This window comes from Phascolarctos cinereus, unplaced genomic scaffold (assembly GCF_003287225.1).
Source record: "Phascolarctos cinereus isolate Bilbo 61053 unplaced genomic scaffold, phaCin_HiC Scaffold_3;HRSCAF=262, whole genome shotgun sequence".
Classification (NCBI taxonomy): Eukaryota; Metazoa; Chordata; class Mammalia; order Diprotodontia; family Phascolarctidae; genus Phascolarctos; species Phascolarctos cinereus.
In genome coordinates this window covers 226,261,975-226,287,705 of record NW_027555736.1, presented here as the reverse complement: position 1 = coordinate 226,287,705, position 25,731 = coordinate 226,261,975, and the positions used below count along the sequence as shown (strand labels likewise).

The window sequence follows — 25,731 nt, the reverse complement described above, 5'->3', positions numbered from 1 at the left end:
CCTTTCCTACTGCCTACAAACATACTCATGTCTCTCCCATCCTGAAAAAAATCCTCACTTGATCTTTCCATCCCCAATAACATCTCTTCTGCCCTTTGTGGCTAACCTCCTTGAATACCTCATTTACAGTAGGTGCTTCCACTTTCTCTCTTCTCATTCTTTATCATTCTATTAAAACTACTCTAAAATGGGGCAGCTGGGTGGTACAGTGGATAGAGTACCAGCCCTGGAGTCAGGAGGACCTGAGTTCAATTCTGGCCTCAGACACATAATATTCACTAGCTGTGTGACTCTGGGCAAGTCACTTAACCCCAATTGCCTTACCAAAAAAACAAACAAAAAAAAACTGTTCTAAATTTGCCAGTGGTCTGTTAATTACCAAATTCAGTGCCCTTGTCTCAATCCTCTTTCTCCTCAGCTTCTCTGCAGCCTTTGGTGCTGTTGATCATTCCCTCCTTCTTGTGCTCTCTTCTGTTTAGGTTTCCAGGACACTAGTCTCTCCTGGCTCTACTCTTACCTGTATGGCTTCTCCTCAGTCTCCTTTGCTGGATTTTCATCCCGATCATGCCACCTAACCGTTGTAGATGTCCCACAGGGTTGTGTCCTGGGCCTTCTTCTCTTCTCTCTCTATACTGCTTCATTTGGTGACCTCATCAGCTACCACAGATTTCATTGCTATCTATATGATGGTGATTCTCAGATCTACCTGTCCTGTTCAGTCTTTCTGCTGACCTCCAATCTTGCATCTCCATCTGCTTTTCAGACATCTTGAACTGGATGTCCAGTAGACATCTTAAGATTTTTAGAAACAGAAATCATTATCTTTCTCCCTAAACCTGCCTTCTCCCCCAACCTTCCCTTTTACTGTGGAGGGCAGTACCATCTTCCCAGTTCTTTGGGCTCACAAGTCATCATGGATTCCTCACTATCTCTCACCCCCCCCCCATATCCAAGCTGTTGCCAGGGTCTATTTATTTCACCTTTGCAGCATCTCTCAAGTACATCCGCTTCTCTCCTCTGACATCGTCACCACTCTACCAAAGGCTATCATTACCCCACACCTTGATTACTGCAGTAGCTGTTAGTGCATCTAACTGCCTCAAGTCTCTTCCCACTCCAGTCCATTCCCTAGTCACTAAAGTTCAGGTCAGATCATGTCACCCCTGTGTGGACTAAACTGCAGTGGCTCCTTATGACTTCCAAGAGCAAATACAAAATACTCTAGCATTCAAAGTCCTTTATAACCTAGACCCCTTCTGTCTTTCCAGTCTTCTTCCATCTTCTTCCCTAATACATACTGTTTGATCCAGTGACACTGGCCTTTTGGCTGTTCACAAAGAAGACACTCCATCTCTTGGCTCCAGGCATTTTTCTGGCTGTCCCCAGGCCTGGAATGCCCTCCCTCCTTCACTTCAGTCACTGACTCCCTAGCTTCCTTTAAGTCGCAACTAAAATCCCTCCTCCTACAGGAAGCCTTCCCTAACCTCTTAATTCTAATGCTTTTTCTCTCTTAAATATTTCCTAGGTATCCTTTATTTAACTTGTTTGTATATATTTGTTTGCGTGTTATCTCCCCCATTGTATTGCAAGGTCCTTGAGGGGCAGGGACTGTCTTTTGCCTCTTTTTGTTTGGCCAGCGCTTAGCACAGTGCCTGGTACTTAGCAGGCACTTAATAAGTGTATATTGAGTGAATGTATAGATCTGTGAGTCATCTTTGTAGTGATGGCCGTTCAACCCATGGAGGCTGATGAGGTTACAGGGTAGGAGAGTACAGAAAGCAAAGAGAAAATGTACTAAGACAGAACCTTTAAGATCATCCGCAGTTTGGGTGTGATGGGCAGGCAGCATGCAAAATGAGCCAGCAAAGGAAATGGTAAAAAGAGGGGTCAGACAAGTGACCAGAGAGGAAAGAGTATCCAGGAAGAGGGGATAGGATGTTTAGCACTGTTACATGCAACAAATAATGGCTAAGAAGGGTAAAGACTGAGAACAGAATGTGAAGAGAGATTGATATTTCTGTTCCTCAGCTAACTAAGCCTCCAAATGGTTTATTTGTGGAATGGAGCTGGGTTCTTCAGAGTGAGTTTAGCCAATGAGGCCCTAGACTCACACTCTTCATCTTTGACTTTTATTAATAGTTCTATGTAGACTGAAAGAACTTAAGTGCTCTTGCTTCTTGCATGCACACACATGTGCACACCCACACCCACTTCAACTTACACCCCCCCACACACCCACTTCAGCTTACACCACACACACACACACACAAACACACACACACAGGTGCACACCCACACCCACCTCAACTTATACTTCCCACACACACAAACACACACACACACACACGTGTATACCCACACCCACTTCAACTTACACCCCACACACATACAAACACACACGTGCACACCCACACCCACTTCAACTTACACCCCCCCACACACACCCACTTCAACTTATACCCCCCACACATACAAACACACACATGTACACACCCACACCCACTTCAACTTACACCCACACCCACACACACACTTCAACTTATACTCGTGTTGGCCGCAAAACAGTCCCTCTAATTGGTCTTCTCGCTTCCAGTCTCTCCCACCTTCCACACAGATGTCAAATGTAATATTCATAAACCATAGATTTGACCGTACTACTCCTCTAGTAAGTAAAGTTCAGGGGTTCCCTGTTACCTTCACAATCAAACAGGCTTCCATCTCTGATCTTAAATCTTTTCACCATCTGGCTCCAACCTACCTTTCTAGGACTCATAAATTCGCCTTTGCCTGCTTTAAGATCCAATCAAACTGGCCTTCATTTCTCCCACATAACATTTGCTTTCCTCTATCTATGCCATTTTTCAAGTTGATCCGAACTTATATCGAGTCTTTTTTGAACCCCCCTTTTCTAGTTCTGTCCCTCCCATGTTATATTGTGTTTACTTTGTATGTACTTATGTATCTGCTGTCTCCCGCATTGGAATATAAGCTCCTTGAAGGCAGGGAATATTTTAATTTTTATATACCCTGCCCTCAGGTGGACTTTGTTCATTTCATGAGGCCACTGTTCTGTCTAATACATGGTAAATGCTGAATAAATTTGTTGATGGCTTAATTCTTTGATTTTGTCAGGTGAGAACTTTGGGGGCATATAGTCTCTTACAAAGGCATCTTAAATGCTATATAATATGCTTTGGGAGCAGCTAGGTGGTGCAGTGGATAGTGTCAGGCCTGGAGTCATCTTCCTGAGTTCAAAGCCAGCCTCAGACAACTGTGTGACCCTAGGCAAGTCACTTAACCCTCTTTGCCTCAGTTTCTTCATCTGTAAAATGAGTTGGAGAAGGAAATGACTAGCCACTCCATTATCTTTGTCAAGAAAACTTCAAATGGGGTCATGAAGAGTCAGACACAACTGAAACAACTAAACAATAACGACTATAATATATATTAATTCTTTTGAGCTCTAAAGAGTTTTTAATTTACATTTGTTGGTTATGGAACTCATATGATATTGCTTATTAAGTCTTTGGGCTTCTTATAGGGATTTATTGAAATAACCCACAACATTTGGATTCATGTTGTTCCACACTGGAAAGGACTATTAGTTTGTGAAAAGAAAGTGATGTTGTATATTATTAAAGTTCTTCAAAAAATATTTTTGTTTTGTTTTTTAAATTTTTTTTATTTGAACTTCACAAACATCAACAAATGAACATTTCTATATATGAAGAACAGAAAATCAGTTTGTATATGAACCTGTGAATTTTTGTTATATACAACTTGTTTTCTTAAAGTATGCTTTAAATTTAATATGGTGATACTACAGAACTCTGCTTATCTGTGTCCTCTTCTTAACTTTTGCTATCTTCTTATTTTTTGAGTGTTCCATTTTTGATTGTTGCTTTATTTCTAGAGCTTTATGGTTTTGATGTTCTCATTGATTCAACTCTGAAACCATGGTTGCTGGAAGTGAATCTTTCTCCTTCTTTGGCCTGGTAAGTGAATACTATCACCAAGTGAGGGCCATACTTTCATCTAGTAACACCAAAATGGTTTTTGTCAAATTTTTTATTACTAGAGAAATAAGAACCACCTCCACCCCAACATTTTTCCTTGTATTCTTTTCTTTTTTTCTTTCATCAAAAGAACAAAATTATTTATTGTTACACAGTGTTGTGTTGTTAAATAGTAGTGTACTTTAGCGTACAGAGGAGCACATTTTTGATTTACAAGATGTTAACAAAAGTCCAAGTCCAGGGTTTCTTGCAGAGCAATGCAAGCATTTCCCAATGACCATTCATGGCTCAGCTTAAAAATATGGAGTGCTTCATGAATTTGTGTGTCATCCTTGCACAGGAGCTATGCTAATCTTCTCTGTATCATTCCATGTTTAGTATATGTGCTGCCAAAGTGAGCATCCTTGTGTTCTTTTCTAAGTGTTGTAGAAATAGATTAGTGGAAGTTTTAGATGTGGAGTATATTTCTTGTGCAGCTCTGGAAATTATAGTGTTCTATCCTCTTTGGCATCAAAACTTATTGAGTAAACTTTTTATAGAAGCTAGTTTATATTCTGTTTCACCCCAGGGTATAGTAGAGACTTTGTTCTTTTCTTGAAGCCACTGTCCTGATTATTAAGTAAGTCAATTAAAAATATGTTGGGTATATAGAATGATGGGTCTGAGCTAGCACTGGTGATAAAAGGCCCCCTTGCCCTATTCTATATCCTGTGCCTATCCAGTTCTAAAGATTTTAGGTGTTCTCCCATGGGAGACTTCTTTATTGTTTTCTGGATGACCCCTTGTTTTGAAGAAAGGGTAGAATATCATTTGGAATACCAGATAAAATTCTATCCACAACGTCTGCAGCCAGGACTCTTAATTAATTGCGAGTTTCACTGAATAATTGGGAAATCCTAATGGTTATATGAAAAATCAACCAGATGGCAGTGTTCAGTGAAGGTGAATGTTGGCAATATGCCATTTAATGAAATTGAGTCAGATGAATGTTGTACAGTAAAGGCTTTTCTCTGTGTCATTGGTAAGATAAAGGTGAAGTATTTAAAGAAAACTTTGTACTGAGCCTGCCCATTAGAGAAGGTCTGTAACACTAAACTCCAGTACCTTTATCTGAATTCCTCTTTTCCTCTTTTCATAATGATATTTTCTTTTCAGGGACTCTAATGCATTTTGTTCCTTGTTAGCCTTTATTTTCTGAGATCTGTTAGAGCTTATTGAAGACATGTTCTCAAGGAAGCATCTGATCTATTAAATTGTTAAATTCATCATCTCTCTCATTTTTCTTTCTTTCTTTTCTTTCTTTGCTTCCAGTGATGCACCTCTGGACCTAAAGATTAAAGCCAGTATGATTTCAGATATGTTCACTGTTGTAGGTAAGTAGTTTTCTCTGAATTTAACACATAATTAAAGTTAGCTGGAGTCTGCATTTTGTTCAGTATTGGTGAAGTGTCAGGTTTGCCAACTTTTTTGGAAGAAGTAGTAAGAGATAATTTTTTCAGGGAAGTGAGAGAAAGTGTTCTTACCTGTTGTGTCTCCCAACTTCCCTAGCTTCCTCCTGTCCTAGATAAAATACAGATTCATTAAAAGAAATGTTTTTTTGAAAAGTCTTTTTTTTTTTAAACATCACTATCATTTCTCCAGTGACTCCCCTTCTCATCCTCTACCCTATTTGGATCCTCCTTTGTAATAAAGAAATACAATTAGGTCAAACTAATAAACATATTGACAGTAGCTGACAACATATGCCTCATCTACCCTGTGAAAGGCATGTTCCTCTTTCAGTCCTTCAGTACAGTGCTAAAGTTAGAGGCATTAGGTTCAGATTCCACCTCTGACCCTTAATGTCTGGGTGACCTCGAATAGTTCAATTCACCTCCATTGGCCACAGTTTGCTCACTGGTAAAAGAAGAGTGCAACTCCTGACGGCCTCTGTGGTCCCTTCTAGCTATAGATTTATAATACTGTGATGTCACTATTGGTCATTGGATTGATCAGAATTCAAATGTCTTTCAGTGCTGTTTTGCTTTGTCTTATTGTGACCATGGTTTACATTGTTCTTCTCATTCTGCTTACTTTGCTCTGTATCAGTTCATATAAGTCAAAGCCTTCTTGATATAAAGAAAACTGGATACATTTTCATTGAAACAATCCCTGTTGGTTTTAACATGATTTTTTCTCCAGTAGCTAAAACTGAAGGTGCCTTAACTATTGCTGTAAAAATAAACACACAACAACAAAACCTTTTTTAAAAAGAGAAGCCAAGAAAATTCAGAAGGAATAGTGTCAGGTTGGTAGACTGTGGTATATTAGTCAACAGACCATTACACAGAACATTTCAGGTAGATCCATACTTAGTATACTATTGAATTAAGGGACTCTGTTATTCTCTTCTCCTTGGAAGAAAATCTGCTTCTATTCAGGGGGTAAGCGTACGTTAGCTGGTGCTTGATTTCTCAAGCCGTGAATAAGATGTAGCGACCACTGTGAAAGAGGCAGGTGTCTTACCTGCCTTACAGATTTTTTTCAGACTCTCCCAATTAAAGAATTCTTTTCCAGTCAATATTCAGCAGAGTTCTTAAAACAGGTCCTGTTTTACTAATGTGAATGCAGCAGTGGGTTTAATTGTTTGCGTTGTTACTTTCAAGTTCATTAGCTTAAACATCTTTTTCTTAATAAGAAAAAGGCTGTGTAGCCAAGAGTTGTATCTGGTCCCTTTTAGTTATGGTGGTTTCAAGTTTAGGCATAACTGAAGTTAGAGACCTTTGGGATACTTTTGCCTGGGTAGGATATTGGCAATGAAACTTGGTTTGTACTGCAAAAGAAAAGGTAAAAGTAGACCTGCAGATTTCCTAGAAAATGGCGGGTTCTGACGTTGCACTTTCCTTATTCAGGATTTGTGTGCCAAGACTCTTCTCAACGGTCATCAACCAGGCCGATGTATCCTACATTTGAGCCTTCTAGAAGAAATCCCTTCCAGAAAAATCAGGTAAGGAAATTCAGCAGCTCAGAGCTTCTAAGAGGATCGCAGGGGAGTGGCTGATCTAAACTGTCATAAGAGCCAAATAAGTGAGCTTAGGCTACATGAACTGTCAGGGCACCTGCTGAAGAACACTGCACCACAGGGTTCTTAGTACGAACATAAATAGGCAGCTAACAGCCAGTTAGTTACATTCAGCCTTGGTAGATCAGTAGCTCATGCTGTCAATCAAACTTTTTTCCTTTTCTTTTTTTCTTACTTGCTTTGCCTCTCCATCTTTTTGCTTTACTTCCCCTTTTGTTTGTTTTTCTTCTTTCTCAGATTGATATCCATATAATCTGGGCACAACAGGGAAGATTATATACTAATTCCCAGTTGGTGCTTTGTTAAGTATTTTATGATCTTCATTTTAGCTTCATGATCTAGACAAAAGATGTACAGCTGAAAATCTTCCCAACAAGTTGGTCTCCTCAACAGTATCCATGAAACATTACCTGAAGTGAAGTGGTATAGGGCTAAATCCTCTTGGATATTTCTCTGGCATTGTCTGATTACCCTCTCTCCAAAATAGCCTTTCTCTTCCTGCCATGTCAATCAGCTTGTCATTCTTCTCATACCACTTGCTGGTTCTCACTTAACATGCTTTCATTTGTGTCACATGCTCCTATCTAGGAGTCTTGTCCTCTTCTCTCTCCCCGTCTGGATTGATTACATAATTGCCTCAAAACTCGCCTTCCTTTGAGAAGCATTCCTTAATTAAACTACCTGATTCTGATGACTCCTTTGCTTTGTTTCTAATCAGATCTCTTTTCTCTGTACTTTCTTATTTTGTACGCCTGGTTTGTTGCTTTGTTGTTCTTTGTATCTGGTTTATTAGATTGGAAGTGTGCAGCAGGCAGGGACTGTGTCTTGTGTCTTTCTTTTATATTTGCCCGTGCCGCACAGAATAATGATCTGCACTGATAAAATATGTCTGGACTGACAGTCAGACAGAATGTTACTTATTCAAGTATGTGATGCTTTTTCTGGTAGAGAACATCTGAACTTTTTAATGTGCTAAAAAGGAGTGCTCTTCTTTGAGAGATGTCTTTTTGGAAGAAAATTTAAATTAGGAGCCTGATTTTTAGTCGATCAATAGATCAGGGATTTTGTTCTTATTTTTAATAGGGAGAACTGAAGTTTTAACCTTATTGGACTGAGACAATTTATCACAATTGGTTACGTGCTTCTTCTTCATGTTGTTCCTGTAGTGTTCATATAAATAACAGTCATCTAGATAATAATAATAATAATAATAATAATAGCTAACATTTATAGATTTGATCTCATAGAATTTTTTTTTTGCTAAAAAACTGTATTTTCAATGCTGCCATGCAATTTTAATATACTTTTTTTTTTGCCAAGTTTTTCTCTGGAATGGCTACATGCCTGTCATGGATGAATTATTGTTTTCTGTTGTCAAAATTATGAAAATCCTGGAATATCTGTTCTCTCCTTATTTTGCTAGTGATTAGGCAGTGGTGTTATATCATTCTCCTTGAGCCTACAGGGTATTTTTGTGACTGAAGAAAGTGCGCTGTGTCACATGTAACATGTGACATGAATTTGTCAGAGTAAGGAAAAGAATTATACCAAATGACGAGGCATGTAAGGGTTGTGGTCTTTATGGGTAGAAGAGGAAATTCCATTGAAGTATTGGAGAAATTTCTGTTTTATCAGTTTTTAGAATGTTCATGCTTGCAAAACTATGAAAATGAAGCTGGAAATAGATGTGCTAGACAGGAAGACAGCACGTGGGGAACTGAATGCTTTTGATCCACCACTTCCATCTCACAGAAGTCTCATTCTAGATTTCTTCCTGGTGATTGCTTTCTACCGTCTTCACATCTTAGTCTTGGTGGATGGGGACATAGGAGTTTTAGGAGAATAGATGGCTTTATTCCATTTTTCTGTCTTTTTTTAGCGTCCAGCATCTGCTCCAGCTCAATCATCCAACTTCAAGCAGGTAAGTTTTGGGTCATTTGGAAACTATTTCCATTCCAAAAATAGAAAGTATTTAGCTTTAGTTTCTAGTCCTTGAGTTGTATAAGTAGAGAATTCCTCAAGTATTTGAAGAATTTAATAGCACAAAGTGAAAGTGAAAATGGGGATAAATAGTCTGGAGGAGCAAAAGAAAGGAAAAGCCATAGGATACAGGAACTTCTTAGAAGTCTCTTCATCTCATATAATATAGTTTGAAGGAGAGAATGGAGGCAACTGATGCTTAGATAAATGGAATGGAGCTTAGAAAGTACTAGGTCTATTTTGATAGAATATTTCAGAAAAAATAATGTAGATCTAATGATTTCATTTTTGCTTATACTGTTTTTGATCATGGGGTTACTAGTAGTTCAACTTAGAAATAATTCTCATGATGGTTTTGTACTGTATGTGTTAACTAACTAATACCTGCCACAGGAGATGAAGTTTAGCCTAAGTAGTTTTATGTTATGTAATCTAACCAAGGTTCGTTCCATGTGTCTGTACGTTTCATAGTAACTCGTAAACACTAACTATAAAACAGTGTACCTGTTTTATCCCTCTTAGGATCATTCTGTAGTTGCTCTCACATTAGCTGCTTTCAAATACCGCATTAGCATTTGAGTTCTCCAAGTATTGATCTCTCTCCTGTTATTTCTCGTTCTCCCCTTGATCTTCTTTGAGGAAATGGTAATAAATTTGATCCTGGTATTCTTTAGTAGTGTGTAGACTTTAGATGCATCGAATTATGTTGAGTGTGGTTCATATCACTACTACTTCTCTAGTGAAGCCATCAGTGTTAATGTTGGCTTTTGTTCCTTTGATATAATCCCTGAGCTTGGAATCTTCAGCTATAGTCAGTAGAGGAACTAATCCTGGCATAAGGGCCTTTGAAATAAAAACAAGTAAACAAAAAAAAAAGCATTTCTCATTGAACCTGTTAACCAACCAAGATAGCTTCCTAAACATGATTTTAATATTTAAGCTTAGTATTTTATTTTTTCTCTTTTAATTTTTTAAAATTTAGTATTTTATTATTTTCCCCAGTTACATGTAAAAAATGATTTTTAACATTCATTTTTAAAACTTTGAGTTCAAAATTCTCTCCCTTCCTTCTTCCCCACTCCCAACCCCCCCACTGAGAAGGCAAGCAATTCAATATAGGTTATACATGTGTAGTCATCTAAAACACTTCCATAATAGTCATGTTTTGAAAGACTAATTGTATTTCCCTCCATCCTATCCCATCCCCCATTTATTCTATTCTCTCCTTTCACCTTGTCCCTCCTCAAATGTGTTTGCTTCTGGTTATCCCTTCCCCCACTCTGCCCTCTCTTCTATCACCCACCCCTCCTTCTCGTATGTCCTCCCCCCCCCCATTTTTCTGTAGGGTAAGATAGATTTCTATACCCAACTGAGTATGTATGTTATTCCCTCTTTAAGCCAATTCTGATGAAAATAGAGTCCACTCATTCCCTCTCACCTTCCCCTTCTTCCCCCCAAATGTAAAAGTTTTTTCTTGTCTCTTTTATGTGATATAATTTACCCCATTCTACCTCTCCCAGTACATTCCTCTCTCTTACCCCACAATTTTATTTTTTATATATCATCCCTTCATATTCAACTCATACTTGTACCCTCTATCTATGTATACTCCTTCTGGCTACCCTAATAATGAGAAAGGTCTTATGAATTACAAATGCCATCTTTCCGTGTAGCAATGTAAACAGTTTAACTTTAATAAGTCCCTTATGATTTCTCTTTCCTGTTTACCTTTTCATGCTTCTCTTGAGTCTTGTATATGAAAGTCAAATTTTCTATTTAGCTCTGGTCTTTTCTCAAGAGTGCATTAAATTCCTCTATCTCATTGAATGTCAATTTGTCCCCCTCATAGATTAAACTCAGTTTTGCTGGGTAGTTAGTTGATTCTTGGTTTTAATCCTAGCTCCTTTGACCTCTGGAATATCATATTCCAAGTCCTCCAGTCCTGTAATGTAGAAGCTGCTAAGTCTTGTGCCGTCCTGATTGTGAGTCCACAATACTTGAATTGTTTCTTTCTGGCTGCTTGCAATATTTTCTCCATGACCAGAGAACTCTGAAATTTGGCTATAATATAATATTCCTGGGAATTTTTATTTTGGGATCTCTTTCTGGAGGTGATCAGTAGATTCTTTCGATTTCTATTTTACCCACTGGTCCTAGGATACTGGGGCAGTTTTACTTGATAATTTCTTGAAAGGTGATGTCTAAGCTCTTTTTTTGATCATGGCTTTCAGGTAGTCCAATAGTTTTTAAGTTATTTCTCCTGGATCTATTTTCCAGGTCAGTTGTTTTTCCAGTGAGATATTTCACATTGTCTTCTATGTTTTCATTCTTTTGGTTTTGTTTTATAATTTCTTGATTTCTCATAGAATCATTAGCTTCCATTTCCTCCATTCTAATTTTTAAGGAATCATTTTCTTCAGTGAGCTTTTGGACCTCCTTTTCCATTTGGCCAATTTTGCTTTTTAAAGCATTCTTCTCCTCATTGGCTTTTTGGACCTCTTTTGCCATTTGGTCTCGTCTATTTTTTAAGGTGTTATTTTCTTCAGTATTTTTTTGAGTCTCCTTTACCAAGCTGTTGACTCATTTTTCATGATTTCATTGCATCACTCTCATTTCTCCTCCCAATTTTTCCTCTACCTCTCTTACTTGATTTTCAAAATCCTTTTTGAGCTCTTCCATGGCCTGAGACCATTCATATTTTTCTTGGAGGCTTTGGACATAAGAGCTTTGACTTTGTTGTCTTCTTTTGAGTGTGTGTTTTGATCTTCCTTGTCACCCAAGTAAGTTTGTAGTCAGATTTTTTTTCTCGTCTTTTGCTCATTTTCCCAGCCTATTACTTGACTTTTTAACTCTTTGTTAAGGTAGGGCTCTGCTTCCAGTGTGGAGGGTGAACTGTCCCAAGCTTCAGGGATTTTTGTTCAGCTGTTTTCAGAGATACTTCTAGGGACCTGTAAGTTTTCAGGTCTTTCAAGGTGGTATGATCTGAAGAGAGTTGTTTACTCCTCTCCTTGCCTGTGCCCTCGCTTGTGAGTGACCACAGGCACTCTTTTATGCCCTGGCACTGTGAGGAGGGTCCTTTCTCCACTGCTGCCATGAGCTTTGCTATGCTAGTGCTCCTTCTCACCCCAGGACTGCTGCCCCAGGACTAAGTATGGGCAAAGCAACAGAATCCTGCCTCATTGCTGACAAAGAGACTCCTGTTGTCTCCTGACCAGTTGTTTCATCCACCCACCATCTGTAGGCTAAGAGCTCTAAAAGCAGCCACTGCTGCTGCTGCTACTGCCGGCCCAGGACTGTGCTCCTCTCTCACCCATATCTGACAGATCTTTCTCACTGACCTTCTAAGTTGTGTTTGTTGTGGCTGAGCAGTCTGGAAACTGCTACTGCTGTTAGTGATTCAGTCCCCTGAGGCCTGCTTTGGGTTTGCTGGGGTCTGTGCTGGCGTGGCTTGTGCTGGACTGTGCTCCTCTCTCAGCCTGGTGCAAAAGACCTTTCCTGTCGACCTTCGAAGTTATCTTGGGCTGGAAATTGGTTTCACTCTGTCTTTTTGTGGGTTCTGCTGCTCCAGAACTTGTTTAGAGTCATTTTTTAAAAGGTATTTGGAGGGGTTGGAAGAGAGCTCAGGTGAGTTACTGCCTTTACTTGGTCATCTTGGCTCCACCCTAAGTTCAATATTTTAACTTGCTGTATGTAGTATTTTGCAATATTAAGTAACCATGCTATAGAAGATTATTTTTGTCCTCAGAGAACATGTATCTTAAATCTCTCATGGAATGAATCTTCCTAGGGATGCATAGCTTTCTGAGTGTTACTCCCAAGACATTACCCTTATATTTAATCATTGCCTCATTTTTCCCTTTGTTCATTTTGATTTTATTACTCCTAATTATATCTCTTCTATCACTGAATTATGTATCTTGTCTTAATTAGTGATCAAATCCTATAGTAGCATTTGAAAACAGTTTTTATAATACCATTGCCTGACCATTATTGTTCAGCCAACTTTATGCAAATGGAGCTATTTATTTTTGGAATGTCTTGCTGATAATTAAGTGCCCTAAACTCACATATAAGAGAGAACTTGCCTTCTTGCTTCTGCAAAGTGCTTCTTTTTCTGTAGGCCCTAAATCATGTTATTCTTTTCAGTTGTTCAGTTTTTGTAGTTACTCAGTTTTGTAGTCTGTTTTCTTACCTATTCATTTAAGTTTTTTTTTCAATTTTAATTTTCAGTTCCACATTCTTTCCCTCCCCCACCCATTGAACAAGCAAGAAATAGGATACCCATTGTATGTATATAGTCATGCAAAACATTTCCACATTAGCCATGCTCAGGAAAAAAAAGAAATAAAAATTGAAAAAGGAAAAAAAAATGCTTCCCTCTGCACTCTGAATTCATCAGTTTTCTAACATTTTATATCATGAGTCCTTTGAAGCTGTGGTGGATTATTGTGTGGGTCAGCATTGCTAAGCCTTTCATCCCCTTATTCATTTTGAAACCATTTCTTCTTTCTCAGTTTCTCACTTTTCTTAGCTGTCTATTTAAAACTGTCTCCCAGGTCGTGTTCTTTTTGTGGGTTGAAACTTATTTTGGATGTTCTTTCACATCTCCGTAGTAATCTTAGTGTTCTTTCAGGATTAGTAATGCTCTGTGTTTGTTGTCATCTGTAGATTTCATGGCTCATATTTTTTTCTCTTAGGCCATCGATGCAGATACAAGTAGTCTCTACTTGTCCCTCTACGATGACCTGAACTTGAGTCACTGTTATTATCATACCTTTTGGTTGTGCGTTTTCAACTTGTAATTTTCAACTTATTTTGCAGTATTGAATCAAAACAAGTTTGGTATGGTACAGAATTTAAATTTTTTGAGACAATTTCAAATGCTTCTATTAAAAACAGCCATGTCAGACCAAACACTTGACACTTGCTGTGTGATCCTGGGCAAGTCACTTAACCCCAATTGCCTAAAAATAAAAAAAAATAAATTGGAAAAAAAACACATAGCCACGGTGCTCCCTTTTCTCACTAATTTTCTCACTTTTTCCCCCCAACGAATCAAGATTGTCTAATATGATTTAAAATGAGTAAAATCTCCATACTGCTTATTCTTCATGAGTCCACTAACCTCTAGATATTTACAATTTTTTTTCTTAATATTTGTTCCATTATTTTACCAGGGATTCAAGTTAGACTTACCAGGCCGGTAATCACCAGGAGCATTCTTCTTACCATTTTTGAAGATTGGTACCACATTTGCTTTTTTCTAATCCTCTGGTACCTTCCCAGTTCTTCATGATTTTTCAAACATAATTGTAAGCAGTTTTGGTAAGTTTTTGTTTTTAAAACCAATTCCCTTTATGTTCACCATGACGCATGTCTTTTAGACCTGCTGATTTGCATATATTAAAATTTTCAATTATTGCCATGCGTACTTTTTTTTCTATAACTAATTTTCCAAGGCAGATTATTGCCTGATAATATGAACCTTTTTTTTTAAACTTTACTCATCTCCCAAAATGTAGTTCATGTCTTCATATTCTAGTCCATGTTTTTCATACACATACACACACCCCAATACAATACACATCTACACATACATACATGTGTGTGTGTTTATGGATATACATGTACACATATACATATTGTTTTATTTATATGATGTTTTTTATTTATTGGACAACATTGAGCCATTTTTTTTACCTCTATTATCTTTTATCGAAGTTTTGAGCCATATGTCATATGTTGGTTAGGTTTCTTTACCTATTATTGACAAAATAAGGTTTTGTTATTTATTGTTTTATGATTTATTTTTTGCCAGCTAATCCTCAGTTTTTGCATTGTTCTCTTTCTATAAGATTGTAGTTTTAGGTTCTTCTATTTCGTCTCCCTCCCATATTTTAGATTTTGCATATTTTCGTTCATTGCCTAGTACTTGCCAACGCTCTTACATTTCTGTCTTAAATTTCCCTTCACTCTGAATATGTATTTCTTTGTTATGTTGGGTTTGGATCATTTTTAATCATTCTCTTTCACTTCACTGTCACGGTCTTCCATTTTCAGTTGTGAATCAGTTAGGTATGTGGTAGCTATTTCCCTGAGTAGGTTTCTACATAGTAAGATTGTACTAATAGTAATGGAACTCCCTTGATGCGTTGTACAGTACCTGAACAATAATGGGATAGTCTAAAGTTTCTGTGGACATTAAGCATTTTCATCATGCCTACACTAGTCAAGTCAGCTGTTCTGAGGGGCTGTATTTTCATGATGGCCTAAGCCCAATCACCTTTTTTTTTTTAAACCTATACTTAACATAACCTCAAGTTAGAGATTGTGGCTAATTTTTTTAAATTCAAAAGCACAAAATGGCTTGAGCAAAGAATATTTTATCTTTGTTCTCTGGCTACCCTAATAGTCTCTAATAGATAATAATGTAGTGCTAGCTTTGATTTACTTTGCTTTTTTCTCCCAAAATATCTTGTTAGCTAAGTATTTCTTTTTCTTTTTTTTTAATTTTTCTTTATTTTTTAACTAATTTATTTTGATTTATCAACAATCACTTACATAAGCTTTTGAGTTTTAAATTTTTCATACAGGTCTTTCCATGTTTTTCTGAAGTCTGCCTGTTCATCATTTCTTATAGCACAATAGTATTCTATTACCTTCATATGCCACAACTTGTTCAGCCATTCCCCAATTGAGGGACATCCTCTCAATTTCCAATTTTTTGCCACCACAAAAAAGAGCTGCTATAAATATTTTTGTATATGTGGGTCCTTTTCCCATTTTTATGATCTCTTTGGGATACAGCCCTAGAAGTGCTATTGCTGGATCAAAGGGTATGCACATTTTTATAGCCCTTTGGGCATAGTTCCAAATTGTTCTCCAGAATGGTTGGATCATTTCACAACTCCACCAACAATGCATTAGTGTTCCAGTTTTCCCACATCTTCTCCAACAGTTATCATTTTCCTGTTTTGTCATGTTGGCCAATCTGATAGATGTGATATGGTACCTCAGAGTTGTTTTGGTTTGCATTTCAATCAGTAGTGATTTAGAGCATTTTTTCATATGACTATAGATGGCTTTAATTTTTTCATCTGAGAACTGCCTACTCATATCCTTTGACCATTTATCAATTGGGGAATGGCTTGTATTCTTATAAATTTGACTTACTTATCTATATATTTCAGAAATGAGGTCCTTATCAGAGATACTGGTTGTAAAAATTCTTGCCTAATTTTCTACTTTCCTTCTAATCTTGGTTGCATTGGCTTTGTTTGTGCAAAAACTTTTCAACTTGATGTAATTAAAGTTATCTGTTTTGCATTTTGTAATGTTCTCTATCTCCTGTTTGGTCATGAATTCTTCTGTTCTCCATAAATCTGATAGGTAAACTATTCCTTACTCTCCCAGTTTGCTTTCAGTATCAGCCTTTATATCTAAATCGTGAACCTATTTTGACTTTATTTTGGTACATGGTGTGAGATTTTGGTCTATGCCTAGTTTCTGCCATATTCTTTTCCAGTTTTCCCAGAAGTTTTTGTCAAACAGTGAGTTCTTATCCCAGAAGCTGGGGTCTTTGGGTTTATCAAATAATTGACTAGTCATTGACTACTGTGTCTTGCATACTTAACTTATTCCACTGATTCACTACTCTTATTTCTTTAGCTAAGTATTTCTATGTTCTTTTCTTCTTTCTATATCATTTGCATCTACTTACAATTCACAGTCCCCTATAATAGATATTGTAGTGAAATGTAGTAAAATCAAATGCATTTGCTGTAACAAAAAAAAACATTTTTTGGTTCTGATTTACAATCCCCAATAATAGTTTTTTTGTTGATCTGTTTATGATGAATATGTCATTTTGTATAACTTCAGTGATCTTGAGAAACTGTAGTTAGAATAATACTTCTAACTTGTCAATTTACTTTCTATTCTCAATCACAAAGCTGTTTGAGCAGTTTCTTCAAAGGGACAGGGAGTCCCTGAGTGGCAGTCAATTTCATTCCCAACCTCTAGTAGTTGTAGGGGGCCATTGCTGCCACGTGCTTAATTCTGGTCAAAAAGAGAGAAAAATGGAAGCCCTGAGCAAACTTAGGAGAAAGTGACTGCATTGTCTTTGAGTCTGTGATAGCCGAGAAGGGGCATGACAAATATAATCAGTTGTGTGCTCTAGATTTTAGGAAAGCAGTTCCACACATTTCAGAGAAATGATCAATATAATTGCATGGCCTGAGACTCTGACAAGGATTTCTCTTAGGTCTGAGAAGGGTGGTAGTACTCTGCAAGGAAAATTCTGGCAGTAAAATAGCATATGGTCTTGATGAGCACGAAAAGGAGAATGTATGAGGGTGCTGTGGCTGCATAGGCAACTTTCTGTTGAGCTCAGATTTTAATAAGGCATTCATTATAAAATCTGGAAGCAGTAGCAAGTAGCCAAAGAGGATAAAATCAAAGAATGTCACAGACAAAAGAGCAGAACCAAGAAGGCTGAAGCCTGATTCTTACTGACATTGCTAAGGATTACAAAAATGGAAGAAAAAATGTTTAAACTACTAAATTCTTTTTTTTTTTTGGCTGGCAGTGGGGTTAAGTGACTTGTCCAGGGTCACACAGCTAGTAAAGTGTTATGTGTCTGAGCTCACATTTGAACTCAGGTCCTCCTGAATCCAGGGCCAGTGCTCTATCCACTGCGCCACCTCGCTGCCTCTAAACTACTAAATTCTTAATAAACTTCCCTGGCCTCTGTCAAGGAAATTGAAACTCAGAGATGTAAAGTCACTTATTCAAAGTCACATAGATGGCAAAGCCAGTATCTGAACTCAAGTTTCCCTACTCCAAGTTTAGCATTGTTTCCACTGTACCTCTCTGATTTGAGGAATGCTGTAGTTTTCAAATTTCTGAATTTCATCAAGACTTTTTAACAGAGTTTCTAATAATATTCTTGTGGACAATATGTAAAAATTTGGGCTGAACGAGAGTGTAATAGTTCCATGCATTTGGAACTAGTGTCCAAACAATACTCTTTAAGGGTTCAATACTAACCTCTTCAGTACTAATCTCAAAAGTCCCATCTTAGTGTAAGGTACTATGATTTCAAGAAAATATTAAAGTGTAGAGGAAAACTCTGTCATTGCCTCTTTCTTTTGTTGGTAGAAGACACAGATGGCATGCTTATTAAATTTGTAGATGCTGTAAAACTGAGAGGAATGGTTCATGGATGAATGACAGGCTGAAATGATGAGACAAATTTAACAAAATTAAATTCAACAGGTTTAAAATCTAATTTGTTCTACTTAGGTTTTAAAAAAATCAATTACACAAGTATTGACTCCAGGCAAATAGGAAGTTGGGATAGGGAATGGTGAGGAGTTGGAGTTTAGATAATATACTTTAATGACATTTCATGTGATGAAAAGGTCTGGGAGTTTTGTTTGATAGCAAACCTTAATATAAATCATCAGTGTAACATAACTTCCAACTAAAGGTAACCCAAGCTTAGGCTGTATAATGTTTAGCATCCAGAATAAAGACATAATACTCCCACTGTCCTCTGTACTAAGCAAGCTACACCTGGAGTGTTGTGATTAGCTAGCAGCCATTCAGAAGAGCATGACCACAAAAGGACGTGGGCTTAATCAGGAGAAGAGAAGACTTAAAGGGGAACAGAGTTGCTGTCTTTAGATGTTTGAAGTACACGGAGGAGGGGTTAGATTTTTTATGGGTGGTTACAGAGGGCAAAACTAAGACCAGTAAGTAGAGGTTACAGGGCAAGACATTTGGATTCCATGTGAAGAAGACCTTTCTGACAATTACAATTAACCCAAAATGAAAAGAAGTGTCTTGTGAAGTAGTAAGTTCCCTGTCACTGAAAATGTTCCGACAGAGCGTTGGGAATGCTGCAGAAAGGATGTATGCACTGGGTAGGGAGTTGGGCTAAAGAGCCTCTGATGTGCCTCCTGGTGTAGGCCCTCATCGCCTCACAGCTGGGCCACTGCAGGAACCTTTTGGGCAGTCTCCTTGTCTCAGTGTGACCTTACTCCAGCCCATTGTCTGCTCAACTGCCAAACTTAGTTTCCTAAAACATGAATGTGACTTCCCTGCTCAACATAGTCTAGTGGCTTGTTGTGGTCTTCGAGATCAAATATGTAAGCCTCACTTTAGCATTTAGAGCCCTTCACAACCTGGCCCCTTCCTACCTTTCCACAGCTACACTGGCCTGTTTGCTGTTCCTTACACATAGCACTCCATTTTCTTACTCAGTACATTTGTATTGTCTGGCCCTTATGCCAGAATGATCTCTTCCCTCACTTCCGATTCCTCACCTCCCTTGCTTCCTTCAAGACTCGGCTTCAATCCCCCCTCAGTGCCCCTCCCCCATCCCTGTTGCCTTCACTTTGTGTATATCTGGCATGTATGTCGTTATTATTATCTTTTCGCTCCTGTTAGAACATGAGCTTGTTGAGGTCAGAGACAGTGCTTTTTACCTTTCTTAGTCCGAGTACTGAGCACAGTGCCTGGTATCTGCTGCATGCCCAACAACCACTTGTTGAGTGACTGGCCAGCTAGAGATGGTATTTTTGGTAATGCTCACATTAAAGAACGTCTGTTACAACAAAAATGTCAGGGGTGCCTCATTAATTTTGTTATAATAGGATTTACTTTGTATTCTTATTAATGGACTCATTCCTTAGTCAATACTCATTGTCCTTTAAAAATTACTTTTACTTTTTGTTTTGTTTTTTTCCTTGTTGTATAAGTAATAAGGCTGAAAGGGACCTAGGAAATCTTTAGTTGGAACTCTTACATTTTATGGATGAGGAAACTGAGACACCCCCCCATGTGACTGAAACAAAGACTCCTAATGTAGTGATCCTTTCAACATACTACTATCTTTTTAGATAAATTCTAGTTCATTAAGTTTCGTTTTTCTAGATCTTCCCCTGTTCTAAAAATAGCATCATCAAAAATGTCCCCTTCTTACTATCTTCTTGCATTGTTTAAAAATTATTTAAATTTAGATAATATTCTTTCTGTGTAAGCACTATTGGGCTTTGAAACAATGCAGTTACAATTTTAAGATGATGAAAATTCAGTGTTTAGTCTGGCCTTAATAATGCCAGCTGGTGTTTAATGATAAGGAAAACCCTCTTTTCATCCCATCATCCATTTATTCGTTTTCACTCAGTAGTCGTATTTTAAACTAAAGATTCTTTTTGAAAATCATTTGCTTTGATTCTTTTCCCAGATCTCTAAACTTTTCCTTTGATTTTCCTCTTCATTCTTATTGTTCTGTATCCTCATAGAAGATGTAATAAGTAAAAACTTCTCTATCATTCTTTAAGAAACTCTTAACTGTAACTATGATGCTTCATTGAAAAGAAAATCAGCCTTTTCTTTTGGTCTGTTTCGCAGGTTCTTACCCATAGAGTAACTAGTGGTAAATCTATTTCTTGAAGTCTTGAAGTTTCATACTCATCTTCTCTTTGACTGCTTTATCTGTCCTTCTGTCGATTTTGTTCCGGTTAAAATTACCGATTGTAATCTGTGTGTATCTGGCAGGGGAGGGTCTTGAAAAAACCATTGGAAAAGATTCTTTGTACTGAGTGAACATCTTTGTTTACATAGTAAAAAAAGTTTCAATTTCCTCCTAGTTAAGTTTTTTTTGTTTGTTTTTGAAAGTCAGAAATGAAGGTCTTATGTTATTTCCTGTTTGTCCTACTTGTTACAATTCAGTCATTTTTCAGTCATATCCAACTGTTTGTCACCCTACTTGGGGTTTTCTCGGCAGAGACACTAGAGTAGTTTGCCATTTCCTTCTCCAGCTCATTTTATAGATGAGGCACACAGGGGTAAGTGACTTCCCCAGGGTCACACAAGCAGTAAAGTATCTAAAGCCATATTTGACCTTGGGGAACTGATCTTCCTGACTCTAGGCCTGGCACTCTATCCACTGCACCACCTAGCTGTCCTCCTTGTTCTACCGGCCAGTTTTGTTTTTAAATAGCAACCTTATCTATCTTAGCAACTTAGGATCTGGATACTTCATGTAGCCTGGCTCCTTTTGTTAGCTTACTTGCCATGTTTTCACTTGTTCAACCAACAAAAACAGTTTACACTTTACTGTACTTAGAACTTTACTGATTGTTAGAAATTGAGGGAATACATATCCTCTTAATGAGACTGATAGGTAATTTGCATGTTCCATTGAGCTGACTTGTTGAAATCTAGCACTCTTGAGTTCCTTTTTGTCATCTTTCTTTAATCCCCTCTAGTCACATGCATTTCTCTGAGCTTTTCTGTGTCTTCAGTGACTTTCTAAGATCTGTATTCTTTCTTAATTTCCAAACCCAATAATAAGCTATAAACCAACCTTTTAAATCTACAACCACTTATTTTTGTTTTGTACCACATTTCTCCTTCCTTTACTACTGCATGATACATATTTATTCATTGAACTAGGAGTATTAATTTTAATTTTAGTTTAGTCTTTTGCTATAGTCCATACCCCATAGACATAACTGTCTACATTATTAAGTATTATAAAGTCAGATGTAAGAATCACTATCTTAGAAAACTATTTGAGGGCCTCTCATTTCAGTTTTTTTCAGAACTTACAGTATCTTTTTTTATTCTTTCCCCTTTCTTAACCCCAATTTTGCTGAATTTCATCTTGACCTTAGTGTTTTGGGGTTTAGGGTTGGTTAATGCTAACTGGACTAGACATTTTAGCCTATAGACTTTGGAAGGGATCATATTGCTGTTGGATGAATGAAAAGAAAGAAGAGGATCAAAAGGAGAAAGAAAACTTGTGTTTTTTTCTTTTTTGCAGCATTCTCGTCCTCTGTCTGCTAGTGATGCTGAAATGAAAAACCTTGTGGGTTCAGCAAAGGAGAAGGTGCCAGGGAAATTAGGTGGTTCTGTGCTTGGTTTATCCATGGAGGAGGTAAAAATAATTCTATTTCTGGCTCTGATGATTGCAGATAAAGGTGAGGTGGGAATGAGTGTGTCATCCTTCTACAGCAGTTTGGTTATTTTTGCCAAATAGAATTTTCACTGAAAAGGGAGAAGGAATCATCCTGAGGGAAGATGGTGAAGGAGTTTGGAGAGAGCAGGCAGACAATCTTCATGATCTTTTTAAAGTAACAAAAGAAAGAGCAAAAAGAGATAAAAGCTTTAAAAATGTCAAGAAAAAGCCATCTGAAAGACAGCAAACCATAGAAAATCTCAGAAACAAAAGAAGAAATAATTTTCAGGAGAAACAAGGGAAAAAAATGACTGAAGAAATGCCTGCTGATGTAGCACCGGAAATAATGTAAGAAGAAATCCCTGTAAGTGGATACCCTCAGGGAATTCAAAGAAGACTTGAACCCAGAAAAAAAAATTGGAAGACTTAAAGGAATATATAAATGTATCTAAGAAGCCTTGAGTGGAATTAAAGGAAGATATGAACTCATAGAAGAAATCTTAGGAGGAAATAAGGGGGGGAAAATCTTACAAAATTGGAATGTAACATAGAAGATGTAAAGACATTACTAAAAGAACAAAGTGCCAAGTAAATGCATAGTAGCAAATAACAAAAAATAACAAAATTTAAATGAAAGATAAAGCTTAGGAAAAAAATTAAAATCATTGAGTAAAGCAGAAAAAAATCACTGTTCTGGAAAGCAGATTTAGGAAGTTAAACTTTGCAGTCATGATAGTCTCTGAACATATCAAATAAGATGTTACTCATTTTTACTTAAGGTAATTATAATAAAAACTTCCCAGAACTAGTGAGAACACAAAACACTGTACACAGAAAGAATCCCTAGATCTCACTTCACCTTTATGCCACCATCAGGAATTAACACTTCTTGAGAACAGATTCTAGAGGATCCTAGAAAGAAATAAGAAAGGTGATGATATGAAAACAACAGTTCTTAGAAAGGAGAATTACAAATATCACTGAAATAGAAGGTTGGATGAGGAGAGGTAGGTAGTGAGGACAAGATACCCAACTCTTATCTGAAAAAGGAAAGCATCGAACAAACAAAACACAAAAGAGAGTAATAGTAAACTTAAGGCATTTTGGGTTAAACAGGTTAACAAGAGGGAGCAAGAGTTGGAGAAAGGAGAGCAGGTTCATATTTAGTATAAACTAAAGAAACAGAGATTACTGACTTAGAGTGGGATAAGTATGCCAGGCAACTCTAAAACTATCAAATTGCAAATAAGATGTCAAATTGCATTGGTCAAGGAAGTTCCCTACACTATTAAGAGTCTAGTTCCTATCCTGTCTCTATCCATATCCCTTCATATTCACCCATACATACTTAAAGCCTAAAACTGCACTAAAACTTTTGAGACATCAAATGTGCATGTTTAGACGCATATATACATATTACACGCAAGTATGTGTATATGTACGTATACATATACACATCTAGTTCTTAGCACATTGCTGGAACATAGTAGACTCTTGATAAATGTTGATAAACGTAGTTAATGGAAGAAAATACAAGCAACAGTTATGACCTTACATGTGAATGTGTTATATTTCCTAATAAAAATTAGAAAGAAATGGATAAAAACAAACCCCAATAATTTGGGCACGTAAAAAACCCCCAACACATTTTAAAACCTTTAGACACATACAGAGTGAAAATAAAGGGGATAGAATAAGATTAGAAGTTGAAAAAAAAAGCAAAAAGACTTAAGAGATAAGTATACAGCAAAAATCATTTTAAAAGTAATTTTTTAAAAAGGCAACAAAAAGCATATGGATAAAAGAAAAGGAGTTGGTGATCCCAAAGGATAGCAATGGATATAAAATTTTAGGGAAAAAAGAGATGAACATGCATAAAATACAGGAAGTGATGTTAGGTTTTGTTATAGAAATATTTTAATACTTGGTGCACTATGATTTTGTTGGTGTTGTTATTTCTTGGAGCATTCTTTTTTTTTTTCCAGTTAGGCAGTCGGGGTTAAGTGACTTGCCTAGAGTCACACAACTAGTAAGTGTCAAGTGTCTGAGGTCAAATTTGAACTCATGTCCTCCTGACTCTAAGGCTAGAGCTCTATCCACTGTGCCACCTAGCTGTCCCAGTGTATTACTTCTTTACAGATGCAGATTGCATTAGTAACATTCAGTAGGTGGGATTTCATAGTTGTTATGATCCAAATAATCATCACTGTGGGATCAAACTTAGCTGGGCTGGACAAAAGGCAGATATGGAGTCTGTGCCTGGGTCCATGCTCAAAGCTTTTCCAGCTGCTGGCATAGCCTTTGAGAACCCAGGATCAAGCTCATACTATGATTGAGTAGAATTAATGGAGTTATAGAAAAAGATATAGTAAGATAATAATCTTTCCATTCCCTAACAACCATGTGAATAACAAATATAGCCCTCTCCCCAAAAGGTAAACTAAATGTCAGATTTAACAAGGGGAGCATTAAATGCAAACCAATTGAATTCTCCTTGAAAAAGAAAAAGGGTTATGAATAGATTGAAAAAAAAAATGAACAACTCAGAATCCAACAATATATTGTCTACAGACACACTTGATGCAAAAAGATTTAGGTAGGTCGTAATAGAAAGACTAATCTAAAATATATAAAGGAGTAGCCAGTCTGAGGAAAAAATTGGGCTGCAATGCTCATATGATTTAGTACAGTTTAAATGAAAAGTATCCATCAACTAATATTTATTAGTGCCCAATATATACCAGGCACTATGCCAGGTATTGGTAAAGAAAAAACTGAAAGTCTCTTCTCTCAAGGTGAGAAGAGAACACGCATTTATGAAGTGCTTATTATGTGCTAGGTGCTGTGTGAAACTCTTTACAAATATTATCTCATTTAATTGCTGTTATGATCCTCATTTTACAGTTGAGAAAATTGAGGCAGAAAGGTTAAGTGACTTACCCAGGGGTATGTAGCTTGTGCCTGAGGCTGGATTTGAACTCAGGTTTTCCTGACTCCAGACCTAGTGCACTATCCATTGAACCACCTACCTGCTCTAACTTAATCACTAAAGGCGCTTAAATCCTATTACAGGATATAGATAGATAGATAGATGGATAGATAGATATAAACAGATATATGTAAAATAAATTTATACACACATACACATAGTAAAATTGTGGTAGTGAGAGAAGGCATTAGCTGTATTACAAAAAGCATTGCACAGAAGGTGGTGCTTAAGCTACATCTTGAGGAACATATCCCAGGCATGGGAAGCAAAGAGTACAAAGGCCAGAGGCCATAGCTGAAATGTTGTGTAGAGGGAAAAAGTAGTTTAGGCTGGCTAGACTACAATGTGTGGAAACAGATGTTAGGTATAGATTTGTGTGTGTGTGTGTGTGTGTGTGTGTGTATGTATAGATACATGCATATACATACATATGTTTATATGTATAAGCACAATTATAGTTTGTATTTTATCCTAGAGGTGTTAGAGATTCACTGGAATTTTTTTCAGTAGGAGAATGACATGGAAAGAAAGTTATGTATTTGCAGAAAATCATTTTAGCACTTAAATGAAAGATGGATTGAACTGGGGAGAGACTTGAGGCAGGGAGACCATTTAGGAAGCAAGTTCAGTCATCCAGACAATATGAGGGTCTGAACTTATAAAGTGGTGGCTGTGGCAGTACAAAGAAGGATTCAAATGTGACAGATGTTATGGA

At 37.2% G+C, this 25,731-nt stretch overlaps 1 protein-coding gene and 1 non-coding gene across 14 annotated transcripts in view; one reads left to right on the top strand and one right to left on the bottom strand.

Moving 5' to 3' along the window:
• Window positions 1-25,731, top strand: part of TTLL5 (tubulin tyrosine ligase like 5) — a 352,672-nt gene that overhangs the window by 84,525 nt on the left and 242,416 nt on the right. For 10 of the 13 annotated variants that reach the window (XM_020986244.2, XM_020986240.2, XM_020986237.2 and 7 more), the window contains 5 exons: window positions 3,914-3,995; window positions 5,328-5,389; window positions 6,908-7,002; window positions 8,957-8,998; window positions 21,893-22,006. In XM_020986244.2, the coding sequence (XP_020841903.1) occupies window positions 3,914-3,995; window positions 5,328-5,389; window positions 6,908-7,002; window positions 8,957-8,998; window positions 21,893-22,006 (395 nt within the window). The remainder of the gene's footprint in view (window positions 1-3,913; window positions 3,996-5,327; window positions 5,390-6,907; window positions 7,003-8,956; window positions 8,999-21,892; window positions 22,007-25,731) is intronic. The other 3 variants (XM_020986241.2, XM_078151465.1, XM_020986239.2) reach the window with 1 other exon arrangement.
• LOC144456456 (U6 spliceosomal RNA) lies at window positions 4,312-4,418 on the bottom strand. Its single transcript, XR_013485543.1, has one exon. It is a non-coding gene; the product is annotated as a U6 spliceosomal RNA (small nuclear RNA).